At 54.5% G+C, this 17,333-nt stretch overlaps 1 protein-coding gene and 1 long non-coding RNA gene across 2 annotated transcripts in view; one reads left to right on the forward strand and one right to left on the reverse strand.

The window, feature by feature from the left end:
• AMZ1 (archaelysin family metallopeptidase 1) overlaps window positions 1-2,974 on the forward strand; it is a 42,405-nt gene extending 39,431 nt beyond the window's left edge. Inside the window, exon 7 of the mRNA XM_011956974.1 lies at window positions 2,414-2,974. Within this exon, the coding sequence (XP_011812364.1) occupies window positions 2,414-2,974 (561 nt within the window). The remainder of the gene's footprint in view (window positions 1-2,413) is intronic.
• Window positions 2,975-12,475: 9,501 nt separating this feature from the next.
• On the reverse strand, window positions 12,476-14,275 carry LOC105522442. The gene is made up of 2 exons (XR_001003444.1): window positions 12,866-14,275; window positions 12,476-12,577 (listed from the first exon to the last, which is right to left on the reverse strand). It is a non-coding gene; the product is annotated as an uncharacterized LOC105522442 (long non-coding RNA).
• Window positions 14,276-17,333: the final 3,058 nt, after the last annotated feature.

The raw sequence follows: 17,333 nt of genomic DNA on the forward strand, positions 1-17,333 counted from the left end.
GGGTTGAGCTCCATCCGGATCTCATTGGCGGTAGGTCGAGTCCTGCCAGTGCCCGCATGTGGCGGCTGCGGCCAGGAGGTTGCAGCGGCGTGGGGCCTTCCTGGTGCAGCCGGTGGGTGGCACGGTCTTCTCAGGGTAACTTGCTCTTTTCTGTCCCGTCACCAACACTTGGGTCACTGCCCCTCAGAGGAGGCACAGGCCCCTTGGGAGGAGGTGGGAGCTGACAGAACAAGGCTGTGTTGGAGGCGGCCTCCATTCCTAACTCCCTCTGCTGTCACCCGGAGTGGGGCTGCCCAGCAAACGGCTTGTCTGTATTCGTGGGGGAAGATTTGTTTGCAGGCTTGAAAGTTTTACCCTGAGTTCTGAGTGCAAAGGCAGGTGGTGGTAATTTTTCTTTAAACCCACCTTTGGATGAAAACCAGTTATCAGCTGTGCACCGTGCACAGGCATAAGAGCAGCCAATGAAACTGCGCTGGGAAGCCCCTGCATCCTCCTCCTTCTGGTGCTGGGTCCGGGCCGTGGAGGCGGGTGGGAGTGTCCGGTGCTGGGTCCAGGCCGTGGAGGCGGGTGGGAGTGTATGGTGCTGGGTCCAGGCCGTGGAGGCGGGTGGGAGTTCCCAGACTGAGCTTGTCAGAACCCCCTGCAGGGCCCGGCCGCGCCCGCCTTCCTTCTGGGGCAGAGCGAGGAGGGGTACGTGCAGGGCTCCTGGGTGACACTGCTGAACTAGAGGCGGGGGCATTTCCAGCTCACAGTGCTGGAATCTCTCTGTAGGGATCTTCTTCGAAGACTGGCAGTAAAGGGAAGGTGAAGGGGGCACAGAGGAAGCAGCCTTCCCAACTGGAAGGCTGAGAGGAGCCTGTGACTTGGGGGGAGCCATGGCTGAGGGTAGGAGGATCTCCTGAGGGTGCAGGCGGCGTGATGGCATTGGCACCTGATGACGCCTTGTAAAGGCTGCTACCAGCTGTGCCCTATCGAGGGGGCAGCTCTTAGTACCCTGGGGAGGCTGTGTAACAGGTAGAAGGGCAGCTTGGTCTGCAGAAAGGGTTGAGAGCTCTCATCTGATGCCTTCACTTGGGGTCTTGTGCAACCATCTGACATGAACTTTTATAACGTGTGTGCCCCTCCCTACACGTGCTGACCTGGCGTAGCCTGGATTGGAGCTGGAGGGTGTAGCTCCTCCTTCTGCCCAGAGCTCTCCCTTCCACGAGCACCATTGCCCGTGGCTATGGAGGGAAAAGCGCCAAGGCAAAGGCACTCCAGGGTGGCCTGGCCCTCCTTGCTGTTGTAGGGATGGGAGCGGTGCGGATGTGAGGTCACCTGCTGTCCCAGGGCTCTGGCTGGTGCTGGAGAGCTGACCAAGGGCCTGGCCAGAAAAGGTCACTGCTGTCCATGGAAAGCAATCAGCGGAATGTTCTCAAAGAAAACCGGACTTGTGGTCTCTACCACTTCCTGTGGTGTAAACAGTCTCACTGTGGCTGATGTCAGGTCCCAATGGGATGTCAGTGAGCTCTGAGTTGGGAAGAGGCGTGCGGTGGGGCCTTGTTAAACTGCGTGTCCCCTGTACAGATGCAGGAGAGGAGAATAACCTTGAAAGCAGAGGTAAGAGTGAGATGTAGAAAACATTTAGGAAGTGAGTTTCAAGTATTCCTTTTGCTTTAATTTTTTTTCTATTTTTTCCCCTTGTCATCTCACTATGTTGCCCAGGCTGGTCTTGAACTCCTGGGTTCAAGTGATCCTCCTGCCTCTGCCTCCCTGTGCTGGGATTACAAGCGTGAGTCACCATGCCCGGACCTTTGCTTTAAAATTTAAAATTTTATTTAATTATGTATACTTTCTGGGTGCGCACTGTGGCTCCCGCCTGTAATCCCAGCACTTTGGGAGGCCGAGGTGGGTGGGTCACCTGAGGTCAGGAGTTTGAGACTAGCCTGGCCAACATGGTGAAACCCCGTCTCTACTAAAAAATATAAAAAATAGCTGGGTGTGGTGGTGGGAACCTGTAATCCCCACTACTCAGGAGGCTGAGGCAGGAGAATCGCTTGAACCTGGGAGGTGGAGGTTGCAGTGAGCCACGGTCACAGCACTATACTCCAGCCTGGGTGACAGAGTGAGACACTATCTCAAAAAAAACAAAAAACTGTAAGTGCTTTGTTCTTTAACTGTGGATAACAAGTAGCTTATGAAGTTCCTGAATGGTGGGCTCTTGGGGGTAGATACCTCTGACGCCGACACAGCCTGGACGTGAGTCCTCAGAAGCTGCTGGTCAGAAGAGCCCTCACACCACCAGCCTGACTCCTGCCCCTGGGTAACTGAGGACGGTGGGGTCCCCTTAGGTAAGGAGCTGGGTCTCCTGGCAGTTCCCTGGCTAGACGAGGGCTGGCAGGGAGCAAACTCAGCCTGTGTTTCTCCCTCTTAGAGACTCTACACCTGGACTCGGGCGGTGGCGGGGACGTGGCCCGGCCAGGAGGTGGGGGAGCCGTCGGCGTGGGAGGACACCCCGCCCGCCAGCGCGGACTCGGGCATGTGCTGCGAGAGTGACTCGGAGCCCGGCACCAGCGCGTCGGAACCCCTCACCCCTGAAGCCTGGAGTCACGCCTTCTCCTCGGGACCAGAGGTGGAGCCAGAGGAAGGGCTGAGCTCCCTGGTGGCCTCAGAGGCTCCGCCGGCACTCGGGGGCCCTGCGGAGGCTATCAAGGAGCATGAACGGTGGCTGGCCATGTGCATCCAGGCCCTGCAGCGGGAAGTGGCGGAGGAGGAGCTGGCACAGGTGGACAGAGCTGTGGATGCCCTCGACCGCTGGGAGATGTTCACAGGTCAGCTCCCGGCCATCAGGCAGGACCCACCCAGCAGCAGGGACAGCGTGGGGCTGCGCAAGGTCCTGGGGGACAAGTTCTCCTCCCTGAGGAGGAAGCTGAGTGCCCGGAAACTCTCCAGAGCAGAGTCGGCCTCCTGCCCCCGGGATGAGGAAGAGAGTTAGCACAGCAGGGGCTGCCCTGCGTCTCCTTCCCTAGGATGCTGGCCAGCACGGGCCAGTGGCTGAGGCCACTACTGACCTGCCAGGGATTCAGAGGAAGGGCCTGGCTGGGTGGTGGCTCAGGCCTGTCATCCCATCACTTTGGGAGGCCAAGGCGAGGGGGATTGCCTGAGGCCAGGAGTTTGAGACCAGATTGGGTAACAGGGTGAGGCTCTGCCTCTACAAAAGAAAAATTAAAAAATGAGCTGGATGCAGTGGTTCATGCCTGTGGTCCCAGATATTCAGGAGGCTGAGGTGAGAGGATTGCCTGAGCCTAGGAAGTCGAGGCTGCAGTGAGATGTGATCATGCCACTGTACTGCAGTCTGGGCACCACAGCAAGACTGTCTGAGAACAAAAAGGAAAGGTTCTTTGAAAAAGCCACGGACCACTTGTCTTCAGGCACCTCCTTCAACTCCGGTGTCCCAGCCAGCTGCTCCCACGGGCCTGCACACAGGGAGAGGTCTCTCTGCTCCTGGACACTTCTCAGGGAGTACAACCCGGGCTGTGCTGGGATTGGGACAGAGCCCCCTCGCCCACAGAGGCAGAAGGAGGCAGCGTGCGTCCTGTCTCCTCCCAGGCTGCAGGCCTGCCCTTTAGCTATTTATAGCCAGAGCTGGAGAGGCCAGCTCAGATGAGGAGTAACCCTGGGGGCACACGGGTTCCACTCTGCAACCCAGCTTCCAAGGCTGAGTCTCCTCCACAAAGGGGAAGCGACAGGGTTTTGTCTCTATCTCAAGCATCAACCCCATGCACACACAAAGTGCCCAGTTCTGTGGCGATCCTGACGGGCTTCACCGGGGCTGTCCATGCAAGTTCTGGGGTTTGCCCTCTCTTCTGACAGAGGCTGCAGGAGTTGAGGGTGTCTGACATGCACTGAGGGCAGAGGCCCCCTTATTCCTCAGGCAGCTGCAGCTCACCGTGGGGAAAATAAACTGCGGTGATGTTTTTGGGACAGTTTCTTGGCAAAGGCGGCTGCACTGTCAGTACCAAGTAGGTGGAGGTGGTGAGCAGATTTTTTTTTTTGGTCTAGTTCGATCAGTTGCTGAGAGAGGGGTGTTATTGCCATGGCTGGGCATTTCATCTGTCTCCCTTCAATTTTGCCAAATATTGCTTCCTGCATTTTGAAGCTCCTTTATGTCCATGCACATCTGATTGTCGTGTCTTCCTGATGAATTGACCCTTTTATTGTCAAACGTCCCCCTCAGCCTGCAGTGGAGAGTCCCAGGGACAGAGACTTCCGGTTCCAACAGCAGAATCCCTTCGGAGCGACGAGGGTGGGGTCACCGCTCACGCTCTCTTATCTAGAAAGAGGCAAGAACAGGGCAGCTTGGACCTTTTGTGGGTGGGTGGCTAATATGGTTATGGAGGGCTTCTAGGAAAAACAATCCAAAATATAAAACTAAAACGGGAAGGGCTATGCAGAGGAGGGCACTGACGCTTCCTTGTGAATCTGACATTGGTGGAGGCCTCCCAGGCCTGGTCCCAGAAAATGCAAAATGTCTAGTGTGTGTTGACTTCAGAGAAGCAAAGATGCAGCTCAAAAGCAGCATTAGGATCTTCATCTGTCCCGTTCTCTTTTGCGTAGCTTCAAAGAGGCATGGCACTGACCTGGGAGGGGAGATGAAGAGCCAGGCCTTTCGGAAAGTGGCCAATGGAAGGTGCCGGCCGAGCGCACTGCAGTAACGGAAGGTGAAAGCTGGAGCCTGGTGGCTGTTGCTGCAAACAAACCACCCAAGACTAAGTGGCTTAAATCACAACAGTCTAGCTCATGAATCTGTAACTTGGGCAGAGCTTGGTGGAGATGGTTTGCCTCGGTGGTTCAACTGGAGGGTTTGTTCACGTGGCTACTTTCTGGGTACACGCTGTGGCTCACGCCTGTAATCCCAGCACTTTGGGAGGCCGAGGTGGGTGGGTCACCTGAGGTCAGGAGTTTGAGACTAGCCTGGCCAACATGATGAAACCCCGTCTCTACTAAAAAATATAAAAAATAGCTGAGTGTGGTGGTGGGAACCTGTAATCCCCACTACTCAGGAGGCTGAGGCAGGAGAATCGCTTGAACCTGGGAGGTGGAGGTTGCAGTGAGCCGAGGTTACAGCACTACACTCCAGCCTGGGTGACAGAGTGAGACACTGAGGAAGCTGGCTGGGAATGTCAGGCCTTGGTTCCCGCCCAAGTGAGACTCTCCATGGAGGACAGGCATCCTCTTAGGAAGGCAGCTGCCATATTGTGAGGAAGCCGGACAGCAGGCTCCTGGTCCCAGTCTCAGAAAATGCAAAGGGACAAGTAGGTGTTGATTTCAGAGAAGCAAAGATGCAGCTGAGAAGTAACATTAGGACCTTCATCCATACCCCTCTCTTTTGCATAGCTTCTAAGGGGCATGACGGTGACCTGGGAGGTAACTGACAGAACGAAGAGGGGAGACGAAGAGCCAGGCCTTTCAGAAAGTGACCTGGGCTTCCTCACAATATGGCGGTTGCCCTCCTAAGGTGGACATTCTGAGGGACGGATGGAAGCTCTGTGGCGTTTCATAACTCAGCCTCACATCACAGAGTGTCACCTTTCCTGCACTCTACTGAGGCAGTGACAAGGAACCCACCCCAGGTTCACGGGGAGGGGACGTGGCAGGGAATGTGAGGCAACAGAATATCGCTGTGGCCATTCATGAACAGTCAGCCCCACTCGGCGTTTGCTGTGGGGATTTGGCTGGTGCACCTGCTAGATGACCTGACCTGTTTTCCGATTTCCTTCATCTGCAAAAGGTTAACCGCTGGAGTGATGTGAGATTAAACAGGTGATAAAAATAGAACAGCCTGGCTCAGGCTGAGGGTGGGAGTGCGTTGGGGTTATGGCCAAAGCCTCCGCACTCTCTCTCTGTACCCACGTCCTTTGACCCTCAACTGTGATGCATGTCCCAAAAAAGCATTTTGAAGGCAGGAGCAAACCACTAAAAAAACCTTTTATCCACAGCCTTTACCTAGTTGCAGATGTGAGTGAAATTTTTTTTTTTTGAGACGGAGTCTCGCGCCCAGGCTGGAGTGCAGTGGCCGGATCTCAGCTCACTGCAAGCTCCGCCTCCTAGGTTTAGGCCATTCTCCTGCCTCAGCCTCCCGAGTAGCTGGGACTACAGGCGCCCGCCAAATCGCCCGGCTAGTTTTTTGTATTTTTTAGTAGAGACGGGGTTTCACCGTGTTAGCCAGGATGGTCTCGATCTCCTGACCTTGTGATCTGCCCGTCTCGGCCTCCCAAAGTGCTGGGATTACAGGCTTGAGCCACCGCGTCCGGCCGTGAAATTTTTTAAGACAGCTGTTGGGAAGACTGTTTTGAAATGCAACTTTGAGGAAGAGAAATCGGTTTCCCTCCTCTCCCCTGTGTTAGCCCCAGCTTCTGTCTGTGCTGCGGTGAAGGGTAACTTGGGTCAGCCAGCAGAAAAGATGCTAAGGCGGCGGAGAGATAATGAAGGCCACAGCTCACGAATCTTTCTAAACTCCTTAAGCGCTGCAAAAGTTGGACTGAGATTAAATTTAGAGATGATGGTTTCCAAGAAACACAGGGCCATGGTTCTTTCAGTTTTAAAAAATGAAAGCACTTAATTGCTTTCTCGTCTCCTTATCTGTCAGAAGCCCCTGAATTCACAAGGATGGGTCTTCCAGCTTGACGATGACCTCTCTTCTGAGAGCCTCACCCATCTTGGCAGGGCAAGTCAGTGGGGCCTCATGGAGCTAAAAATATTTTCAGGTCACGACAGATGTTATCTGTATTGCTGTGTGTGTGCGACGAGGCTGGGGAAGCTAACACTTGCCTTCTGAAGTAGCTAGAATACACACTCCCACGTCACAGCCATGCTTTGATGAAGGGGTGAGATGCAGTGTCTCCTCTCAGAGGCAAATCTCTCTTCAGGCAGCCCAGCAGTCCTTTCCCGAAATCTCATTGTTTTCTGTCTCTTCCTCCCCAAAGCCCAAACTCCTTGTCAGACGGGAGAGAGGGGAGAAGCAGCATCCCGACTCCAGTCCATGGTGTGAACCCTGAGGGCACAGGACAGTGAGTGGAGCTCTGCCCCCACCCCCGTTTCCAGAGCATGGGTGAGGGGGGAGGGATGCCGACCTGTTAATATTGTCCCGTGGGACATCTGCTTCAGACCTTTCCCTGATGAAAGAAATCTCCAAAAGCCTTAAACATAAAATGGCTCAGTCAAGTACGAGTGATAAAGCTGGGTGTCCAAATTTAGATCCCACCAAGGTCAAAGGGGAGGCTAGAACATTCCAGGGACACACCCACACATAGAGGGTATCCATATGGTGCCAAGGGAGCTGTTCTGCAGACCCAATAGGCAGGGTCAGCTAGGTCTTGGAGGGAGGGACCGGCTGCCCTGCCCAAGTCCACCTGGACAGGCAAACCTTCCCTGGTGGCTCAACTCCACCTCTGAAGGGGTCTCTCCTACGTAACGGAATTTTTCTCATTATCATCCTCGAATCTCAAAATGACCTGTAAGGTAGATGGCTGCGTCCCCACTGCATGGCTGTGGCCACCAAGATGCGACTGGGAAGGGCTGGAGCCTCAGAAGCAGAAGAGCTGAAGTTCAGACGCAGTCTATTCTTGCTTGAACCCCGACTTCTCCTGCTGTTGTGTGGCTTTCTTAGGAAAGCAACCTTGGAGATCTGAGCAGGAAGAGTAAGAAGGTGCACGGACTTGGGAGGCCTGCACCCTGATTCTTGAGTAGCCCCCACACCAGCCCCCATGCCCGTCAGTTCTGATTACCAGGAGGCTTTCTGGCCTTGGCAGCTCCTTCCCACTCTGGGGGGCGACCTAGGTGGGTGGCCGGCACTCTTAGGTGAGGTGCCAATGGAAACACCCCCGGGGTTGCTGGGGCTTCACTGATTTGTTTATTAAAGGAAGGTGAGGCCCGGACAGGAATATTTTCATCCCTATCCCCGTGAAGACGGAGAGAATCAAGAGTTTCGCGATGGGGCTCTCAGACCTGACCTGGGCCTGCCTCTGTGTGCTGGGAGCAAATGAGGGCCCGTCCTCTAGGCCGGCTTTGCAGCTCCAGAAAGGGCGACAGACTCGCGGGGACCTGGCTGCCATCCTGGGAGAGGCCCCAGGGAGCGGCTCGCCCTGCACCCAAGGGCTCTCTGGAGCTCACCCTGCAAGCAGGCTGCACCAGAGCTGAAATCTAGCCGCCATCCCTGTGGGGACAACGGCACACAGAGGTGCCCAGTTTCAAGGAAACCCAAGGAAACAGCAAACTGATGGCTCTTGGAACACCAGGCCGTCAAAGATAAACACCGCAGGGTAATCTAGGAAACGCTTCCTGCTTCACTGTGAAGAGCCGCCGCCGCCTGCCAACGCTGTTCAAAACAGATGCAAATCACCGGTGGAGAAGGCCGCCCGGAGCCGTCCCTTTTCTGACATCGTACAGCAGCACCTTGATGAATGAGAACCCGGAAGAACGGAGGTTTATTTTTGAACTCGGCTTCTTGGGTAGGGAGGCAAATGAAAACAGGCTGATGGCAGGGGTTTATTTTAAAAAGCAATTTCCAAGAAGCATCCGGGGGTCACCGCGCGTTCAGTCCAACTCTCTCCCGGCTGCAGTGTTCCCGCGACGATGAGGCAATCCAAATTTTCACTGGAGCCGAGCAAACATGGCGGCCCCCACCTTCCCCGGCTGCGCAGGAACGCCGCTCACGGAGGGTCCGCGGCAGCCAGGCCCGACTAACCTCCCGCGCTCTCTCAGAGGCGCCCGCGCTCTCGCGAGATTAACCAGAGACGACACCCGCCAGATTCCACCACTGAGGCTCCCTAGGCTTTGAACGCACTTCCGTTACATGGAAACTGAGCCAGTCCCGGAGTAACCTGGCTCCAACCTCGTGCTCCTCTGCTGCCGAGAGCTCTGGCTCTGCTGACGATGGGCCCAATGTGCATCTTCTCTCTCAGGCGGGGTGCTCTGCCCGCCACAGTGTGCCTGGGTTTCTAGATACAGTATGACTGAACCGTCATTTCTCAGCAAAGGCCAACACGTGTTCGTCCCCGGCTAGTCTAAGGCCATCTTCGGTTCAAGGGCCCTCGCCAAGCTTTGTGAGTCTATTTCACAAGCCTCCTTTGGTGGTCTGTGACCGGCGGGAATGAATGGGGACGTGGTTGTCAGCCCTGACTCTTGCACGCTGGTGGCACCTGCGGGCGCCCACTCGCCTGGCACGTGGACAAAGGTGATGAGCGTGGCTGACGGCTCCTTGGGGCAGCGTGGGAACCAGTCTGAAGCCGACGTCCCGCCCCCTGCGGTCAGACTTTCAGCAGCCAAAGGCAGTGAACTTTTCACCGCTTCTTCCAACGCTTTCTCACGTAGGAGCTCCACTGCCCCTTCTAACAGGATGGGGCATGGGCAGCCGGGCTTGGTCTTGTGGTCAGGGAGAAGCGGGCAGGCCGGGGCCGAGCTGCGTCCGCGCTCAGCAACAACTTCTCCCTGTGCTCTGCCCACCTTGGGGAGGCCTCTGGGAACAGGCGAGTCACAGAAACCACAGGAAATGGAGCGGGTTGGAAGAGGCAGAGAACACGCTTTTCTCAGGGTCGCTTAACACAGGCAGATGTACAGGAGAGCAGGAAGGAAAGAGGGAGGGAAGCTGCAAGAACAGGCGATTTTTTTTTTCCATCTGAAGTGAGATCCAACTTCCACCACATTCGACCTGTGCCCCTCTGGGTGGGTGGTGGCCATCCTCTTGGGCGCCCCCTTGTGAGGGCTCGAGACCTTTATCGGGTGGGCAGGGTGGGGGCAGCAGCTGTGCCAGCTGCCAACCCAACTCCAGGCGGCCTCCTGGGGCTTGCAGGGAGCCCCTGTCAGAAGGGGGATGTCTCCTCTTCATTCCTGCCATCCTCTAGCCGCCTTCCCGCATGCACCACCTGGAGGCAGTTGTTTCGCGTGGGGCTCTTGATGGCACAACCTGATGTCTGTCACGGAGCCCCGAGCAGGAGCATTGCCTAAAGCGGGCAAAGGAGAGCGCGCCCAGCAGAGCTCCCTCCTCTGCCCCAACAACAGAGCCCATGGCATCCCTTGGCCTGACATACAAGTCCCACAATAGCCTCTCCCGATGGGAACGACTTAGCCCTGATTAGGTGAGCTTTAATCACCGCTCGATCATATGACATGGTTATTTTTAAGAGTCCAGTCCACGTGGAAACACACCTGGAGCATTTTATAATGCAATGATTGATGGACGACATTGATGTACAAAATAAATAGTGTTACTCAGGTTTTCTATAATGTTTCCATTTTACATTTTCATTCTCAAAATTAATAAATGCTATCAACCCCCAATTTTTTTTTTTTTTTTTTTTTTTTTGAGATGGAGTTTTGCTCTTGTTGCCCAGCTGGAGTGCAATGGCACCATCTCAGCTCACTGCAACCTCTACCTTCTGGTTTCAAGCGATTCTCCTGCCTCAGCCTCCCAAGTAGCTGGGATTATAGGAGCCAGCCACACCACGCCCGGCTAATTTTTGTATTTTTAGTAGAGACGGTTTTACCATCTTGGCCAGGCTGGTCTCGAACTCCTGATCCACCCGCCTCGGCCTCCCAAAGTGCTGGGATTACAGGTGTCAGCCACCGCGCCCGGCCTCAACTCCAAATTTTAAAAAGGGCTTAAAGGAAGAGGATGAAATTCTAGAACTCTAAACGAAAACAGGGAATGTGTCTATTGAATTAGGTAAACAATTCCTTGCATTTGAGAATGCAAGGAGCCCACGGGAACCTACCGACAGGACTGCCATGTACTGCTGCAGAGCTTTCCGTGCAGGGCGCGGCTCCCCTCTTGAGACTTGGCTCCTCTGCTGACTTGGATGGGTTCATTTACCCACGCGGACGCCCATCCACAAACACTGCTGGAGGTTTTTAAAACACCTGTCAAACGGAGAGTCACTTCGCAAACGTTCACTCCCCGTTTCCACGTCTCCCCACGTCAGAGTGGATGCTTTTCATGCGCTGTGACAAAAAGGAAAGGCTAGTGTGTGTTTTGGGGGCTGGAGGGGATCATCATTTTTTTTGAATTTTTATTGAGACAGTCTCTGTCACCCAGACTGGAGCCTAGCGGTGTGATCTTGGCTCACTGCAACCTCTGCCTTCTGGGTTCAAACGATTCTCCTGCCTCAGCCTCCCAAGTGGCTGGGATTACAGGTGCCCGCCACCATGCCTGGGTAATTTTTGTATTTTTAGTAGAGACATGGTTTTGCAGTACTGGCCAGGCTGGGCTTGAACTCCTGACCTCAAGTGAAACACCTGCCTTGGCCTCCCAAAGTGCTGGGATTATAGGTGTGAGCCACTGCGCCCAGTCTTTTCTTTTAAAAAAAATTTAAGTATTTATTTTAGATACAGGGGTCTTGCAATATTGCTCAGGCTTATCTCAAATTCCTGGGCTCAAGCGACTCTCCTGCCTCAGCCTCCTAAGTAGCTGGGACTACAGGTGTGTGTCTCTACACTCAGCTAATTAAAAACTCTTTTTTGGTAGAGACAGGGTTTCGCCACCTTGCCCAGGCTGATTTCGGATTCCTGGGCTCAGGCAGTCCTCCTGCCTCTGTCTCACGAAGTGCCTGGATTACAGGTGTGAGTCACCACGCCCGGCCCATTATTTCTGTTTATATGAATGTCACTTACAGCACGTTTCCTGTGTGACCCTGCGGGCTGCAGTCTCTGGCTGCCTGCGCGCGTCCCTTACACCCACAGGTCTGGTGGTGGCGACCAGCAGCTGCAAAACGACCAACTCTATTGAATCAACACTGGGTGATGCGGGAGGTTCCTGCCAATGTTGGGAGGAAGAGCAAACCCGGGACGCCAGTGCCTGGGAGGGATGGAAAGGCCAGGGGAGGGTAGAGCTCAGGAGAGGAGGGACAGGGTCTAAGGCCTGAGCCGGGCTCTGTGTTGAGCGCTCACCTCTCTCCTTCCGCGCACCGCAGACAAGTGGAAGACGCCAGGAGGCCTCTGCTTCCGGAAAGGCGCCTGCCCCGCGGTGGAACGCACCCTGGAAGCCTGTGGATGCGACAGAATCTGCTGCCACATTCTTCTGTTTGAAAGCAGCGGGTGGGCCGGGCGCGGTGGGTCACGCTTGTCATCCCAGCACTTTGGGAGGCCGAGGCGAGTGGATCACGAGGTCAGGAGATTGAGACCATCCTGGCTAACACGGTGAAACCCCGTCTCTACTAAAAAAATACAAAAAAGTAGCCGGGCATGGTGGTGGACGCCCGTAGTCCCAGCTGCTCAGGAGGCTGAGGCAGGAGATTCTCGTGAACCTGGAAGGCAGAGGTTGCAGTGAGCTGAGATCGCGCCACCGCACTCCAGCCTGGGAGACAGAGGGAAAAAGAAAAAAAAAAAGAAAAAAAAGAAAAAAAAAAAAAAAAAAAGCGGCGGGTGGGCGCCACACTCAGGGGCCCCCACTTCTCAGCACTGGTGGGGGAGGCAGGGACACAACCCGCCAGGAAAACAGGTATAATTTAAGACAAATTTTAATAGATTTATAAAAATCATATGTACAAAACATGTGAATACTAACCACCGTGGCTATAACATGCATTTTTACACTTTATCACATCTTTTTTATTATTTATTTATTTTTTATTTTTTGAGATGGAGTCTTGCTCTGTCACCCAGGCTGGAGTGCAGTGGCCGGATCTCAGCTCACTGCAAGCTCCGCCTCCCGGGTTTAGGCCATTCTCCTGCCTCAGCCTCCTGAGTAGCTGGGACTACAGGCGCCCGCCACCTCGCCCGCCTAGTTTTTTTGTATTTTTTAGTAGAGACGGGGTTTTACCGTGTTAGCCAGGATGGTCTCGATCTCCTGACCTTGTGATCTGCCCGTCTCGGCTTCCCAAAACTTTATCACATCTTAATCTAGCACACTGTATTCCTACACTGAGTCCGGTCACTGCACGACAGCCCGACACAGGTGGTGCTGGCGCTGCAGCAACTGTCGCGGGGGGGCTGCAGAGAGCACTGGGTTCCTTTCTGTATTTAAGGCCCTGAAGGGCTCAGGCGCTAAAGCCAGAAGGCTGTCCAACTGGTCCCTTGGGCAGTGTGTCCTCCTGCTGTGTGGGCCGGAACCTGAGCACAGGAAAGGGAGTTTAGAACACAGCAGCCACAAGTAGGCGCCGAGCTTACGACACTGAATTTCCTGGCGATGCTTGTGCCCATCGATGTGAGCTGGTTCAAATGGAGTTAAGACAAAGGACTTTTTTTTTTTTTTTTTGAGACGGAGTCTCGCTCTGTCGCCCAGGCTGGAGTGCAGTGGCTCCATCTCGGCTCACTGCAAGCTCCGCCCCCCGGGTTCACACCATTCTCCTGCCTCAGCCTCCCAAGCAGCTGGGACTACAGGCGCCCGCCACCATGCCTGGCTAAGTTTTTGTATTTTTAGTAGAGTCGGGGTTTCACCATGTTAGCCAGGATGGTCTTGATCTCCTGACCATGTGATCCGCCTGCCTCAGCCTCCCAAAGTACTGGGATTACAGGTGTGATCTATCACGCCCAGCCAAGACATTTTGAATGTTTTAAACCAATTTGCCTGACAGGTCAAAAGGTAATTTTTTGAGATTCTAGAGACTGACAGGATCAATGGAGATTTTAAATTTTGCATAAATAGGCTTGTAAAAGAATCCAGACTAGGTACCAGTGACTTATACCTGTAATCCAAGCACTTCAGGAAGGCTGAGGTGGGAGGATCACTTGAGGCCAAGAGTTCAACACCAGCCTGGGCAACATAGTGAGACTCCATCTCTATAAAAAATTTAAAAATTAGCCAGGCGTGGGTGGGTGGTGGCACATGCCTGTGGTCCCAGCTACTTGGGAGGCCGAGGTGGGAGGACTGCTTGAGCCTAGGAGTTCTGAAGCTGCAATGAGCTATGATCACACCACTGCACTCCAGCCTGGGCCACAGAGCGAGACCCTATTAAAATAAAATAAAATAGAATAAAATAAAGAAGGTTCACTGTGTAAAAAAAAAAAAAAAGTAAATCTGAAATGCATTTGCATGGCAGTTGTACAACCTGTGAGTGGCGTAGAAATTATATGTGACTTGAGTACATTTTATAAAAGAGGATCAAGAAAATGAACAGGTTGACTCCTAACAGGAAAGCACCACAGAGCGTACGGCCCACAGTGCCTGCGGGCTGCATGGGGGCCCCGCTGCAGATGCGTGCCCAGCACCTGTCACCCACAGCTAAGTCACAAGAGCTGCTGGCACCTGTTTGCAGCAGAATGTGGCAACATGCACCCGGGTGCATCCAGACGGCCTGGGTGAGCGGGAGAGCCACAAAAAACCAACTTAATTCATGTGATTTCCAGATGCAGGTCTGAACAGTTATTGACACCCGAGTTTCAAAGTCTCCTACCTGACCAGGTGTCCTCAGCCTAGTTTGTACTGACCTTTTTTTGGGGAGGGCAGATGGGAAAGACATTGGTGGTGAAGATCTCCAGCATCACCCTGAGGCTGTGGGAGGTCCCTCGGGAGCCAGCTGTCGGATGGAGGAGGAGGAGAGGTGCCACAGTCTCGAGGGGTTCACACTGCTTGGGGCGCTGATGGCCACAGTCCTGCATGCCCCCTCGGTGCTCCCCAAGCTCTCGCGGACGATTCAGATCAGCTTTCCCCACAGCTTCAGGGCAGAGGCTGAAGTTGCAGACAACCACGATGGAGTGATGGAGGCCTGCCGGTCAGATACCGCGCTGTCCCCAGCAACCCTGTTCTCAGAGCCTCCTTCTGTGCCAGGAGCTAGTACCAGAGAGCCCCGGAGCTGGGCCTGGAGGACTTGTTTACATTCTTCTCACAGAGGGACACGCACTTCACTGCGCCTACGTCTGTCTCAGTGGAGAGAAACTTTCTCTCATCTGGACTTCTGGCCAGATTTTTTTTTTTTTTTTTTGAGACAGTCTCGCTCAGTTGCCCAGGCTGGAGTGCAGTGGCACCATCTCAGCTCACCGCAACCTCCAACTCCTGGGTTCAGGCAATTCTCTGCCTCAGCCTCCTGAGTAGCTGGGATTACAGGCACCCGCCACCACACCCGGCTAATTTTTTGTATTTTTAGTAGGGACGGGGGTTTCACCATCTTGGCCAGGCTGGTCTTGAACTCCTGACCTTGTGATCTACCTGCCTTAGCCTCCCAAAGTGCTGGGATTACAGGTGTGAGCCACCGTGCCTGGCCACTTCAAAGGTCAGATTTTAACAGATGAGCTGCACGGTCCAAGCCAGCAGGGGCTCACCAACGCCAGGCAAGGCCAGACCTGCGACCTGTTGAGAAGATGTGGCCCCCCAGGAAAGCTCTACCTCGATGACAAATAGATGGGGTTACGTTCATTTGGATGAAATGCGTCAGCTTTTAAAATCACACAATGAAGTGAATTCATTGTTAAAGGGTGCCAAGGTGACAGGCCTGGAATAAGAACCCTTCATTTTCACCAACAGGACCAGGTGAGGGAAGGGAAGCCCTTCTACCAACCACGGCCCTCTGTGCCTCTCCACACCCTCCCACCCCATTCACACGAGGGCCAGGCTGTGTGTCAACCCGGCAGGAAATTCAGGCTGATGTGGGACCCCACGGTAACCGCACCTGTGCCCCGCTTTGGTTCATGTTACACACACATCCGAAAGAAAACCAAAGGGAGAAAATGACCTACTGGAACCTGCTCAAAAAAAAAAAGCACCTAATTTTGAGTGGAGCTAAGTTTCTACTACTGTGAAGTCAGCCACTTAGCCGCATTTCCAATATGACTCCCAGCAAATCACCGTCAGCCAGGTGCCGAGGCTGCCGGGCTCCTGAGAGTCTCACAATGACATCATCCAGGAAGGATTTCCAAACGTCAGGGTTAAGTATGGGAGGAATTCTCGTCCCCGCCACACCCGGATCCACCAGGACAGAGAAGCCAGTGCCCCAGTGGGTGGTCGGCTTTTCCGGGCAGGAGCACTGTGGTCTGAGTTCCACCCACTTCCTACCCCACACCGCACACGGACACTGACTTCTAGCAGCACCCACCATGCCGGGGTATCTGGAACTCCCTCACTTCTAGGGACCTCCTGCTTCCTCCTGCTGGGTTCTGCGAGCACGCCCTGTGAATGCGAAATTCAAACACCGAGAAAAGCTCATTTCCCAGGACTAGTTCAGTGGGATGTGGGCTAGGCAAGGCCTGAACATGGCTGTTCTGGGCCCTCAGGTCCTCTGGGCTCACGGGCTGGAGCCATGGCCATGGCCTGTGGTCAGCAGAACCATGCCACGCCGGCAGCTCCTTGAAGGGGCTGCCCTGGGCCCGCAGCACCAGATGGATACAGCCACGCCAGGGGAGGGGTGAGGGATGCTTCCGGGGAGCAGTGACCTGTGTCTGAAGCGGGCTTCTAACCGAGGAGATGGCAACACTGCAGCCCAGAAATCCAATGCATCTATTTCAACATGGCACCCTGAACCCCGAAAATAATCCGCCTCCGAGTTCCAGAGGGTTCTGGAGGGAGAGATGGAGCAGCGAGTGAAGGAGCAGCCCTAAGGACAGGTCTCGGTGACCTGAAGAGTTTCCTCCAGGGAGCGTGTGAGACAGGCCATGAACATGGAACCAGGAGGCAGGAGCAGCATGTCCACACCCTGTGGGCTCCACTCCCAGCTCAGTTACCCCCTAAACCGCAGACTCTGCCTCTCCCTGGTAGCCTGCCAGCTGCCGTTGAGGCCTGGTCAAAAAGCGGCTTCAGTTCCTTTCTTGGGAAACCTAACGCCTCGCAAAACTTTGATCACGAGATTGAAAGGCTGATGTCAGTGAACCATCCCCTTCCAGGGCACGCGGTGCCAGATCCTCCTCTGGTGCCTCTGTATACAGGCATCCAGCCTGCCCGCTGCAGTGCCCCCGCCGACTCTCAGGCCTGGGCCTGCTCTCCTGAATGCCAAGGCTTCAAGGAAACACCAGGAGCCTGTATTTCAGGACCATCTCTCCCCGGGGCTGTTGTGCAAATTAAGCAAGCCTTCAAGTGGCCTGTCCTCTTCAAAGCAAAGCCTCCTGAATTTCAAGGAATCATTTCGGAAGGAGGCTGCTAAGCACCTGTGACACACCTTACAGAGAAATGGCACCAAGAGATTTGGAAAGGCTGCACGCACGTGATCAAAGATCTATGAGCAAGGATTTCCTCTCTGCCCTTAAATCACAAAAGAGAAGCCACCATCCCTGCACTTCTTGAGGTAGGTCGCTGGTCACAGTGAGAAGACCTGGTGGTGCGTCACACGGTGAAATACAATCCTCACCACACTACACATGGATGTCCCCAAACCTGGAAGGCACCTCCCAGCTGGCCTCTTTAGTGACTGTCAACCCTGGCTGCCATCAGAACC

The sequence above is a fragment of the Colobus angolensis genome, unplaced genomic scaffold (assembly GCF_000951035.1).
Source record: "Colobus angolensis palliatus isolate OR3802 unplaced genomic scaffold, Cang.pa_1.0 Scaffold43, whole genome shotgun sequence".
NCBI classification, from domain to species: domain Eukaryota; kingdom Metazoa; phylum Chordata; class Mammalia; order Primates; family Cercopithecidae; genus Colobus; species Colobus angolensis.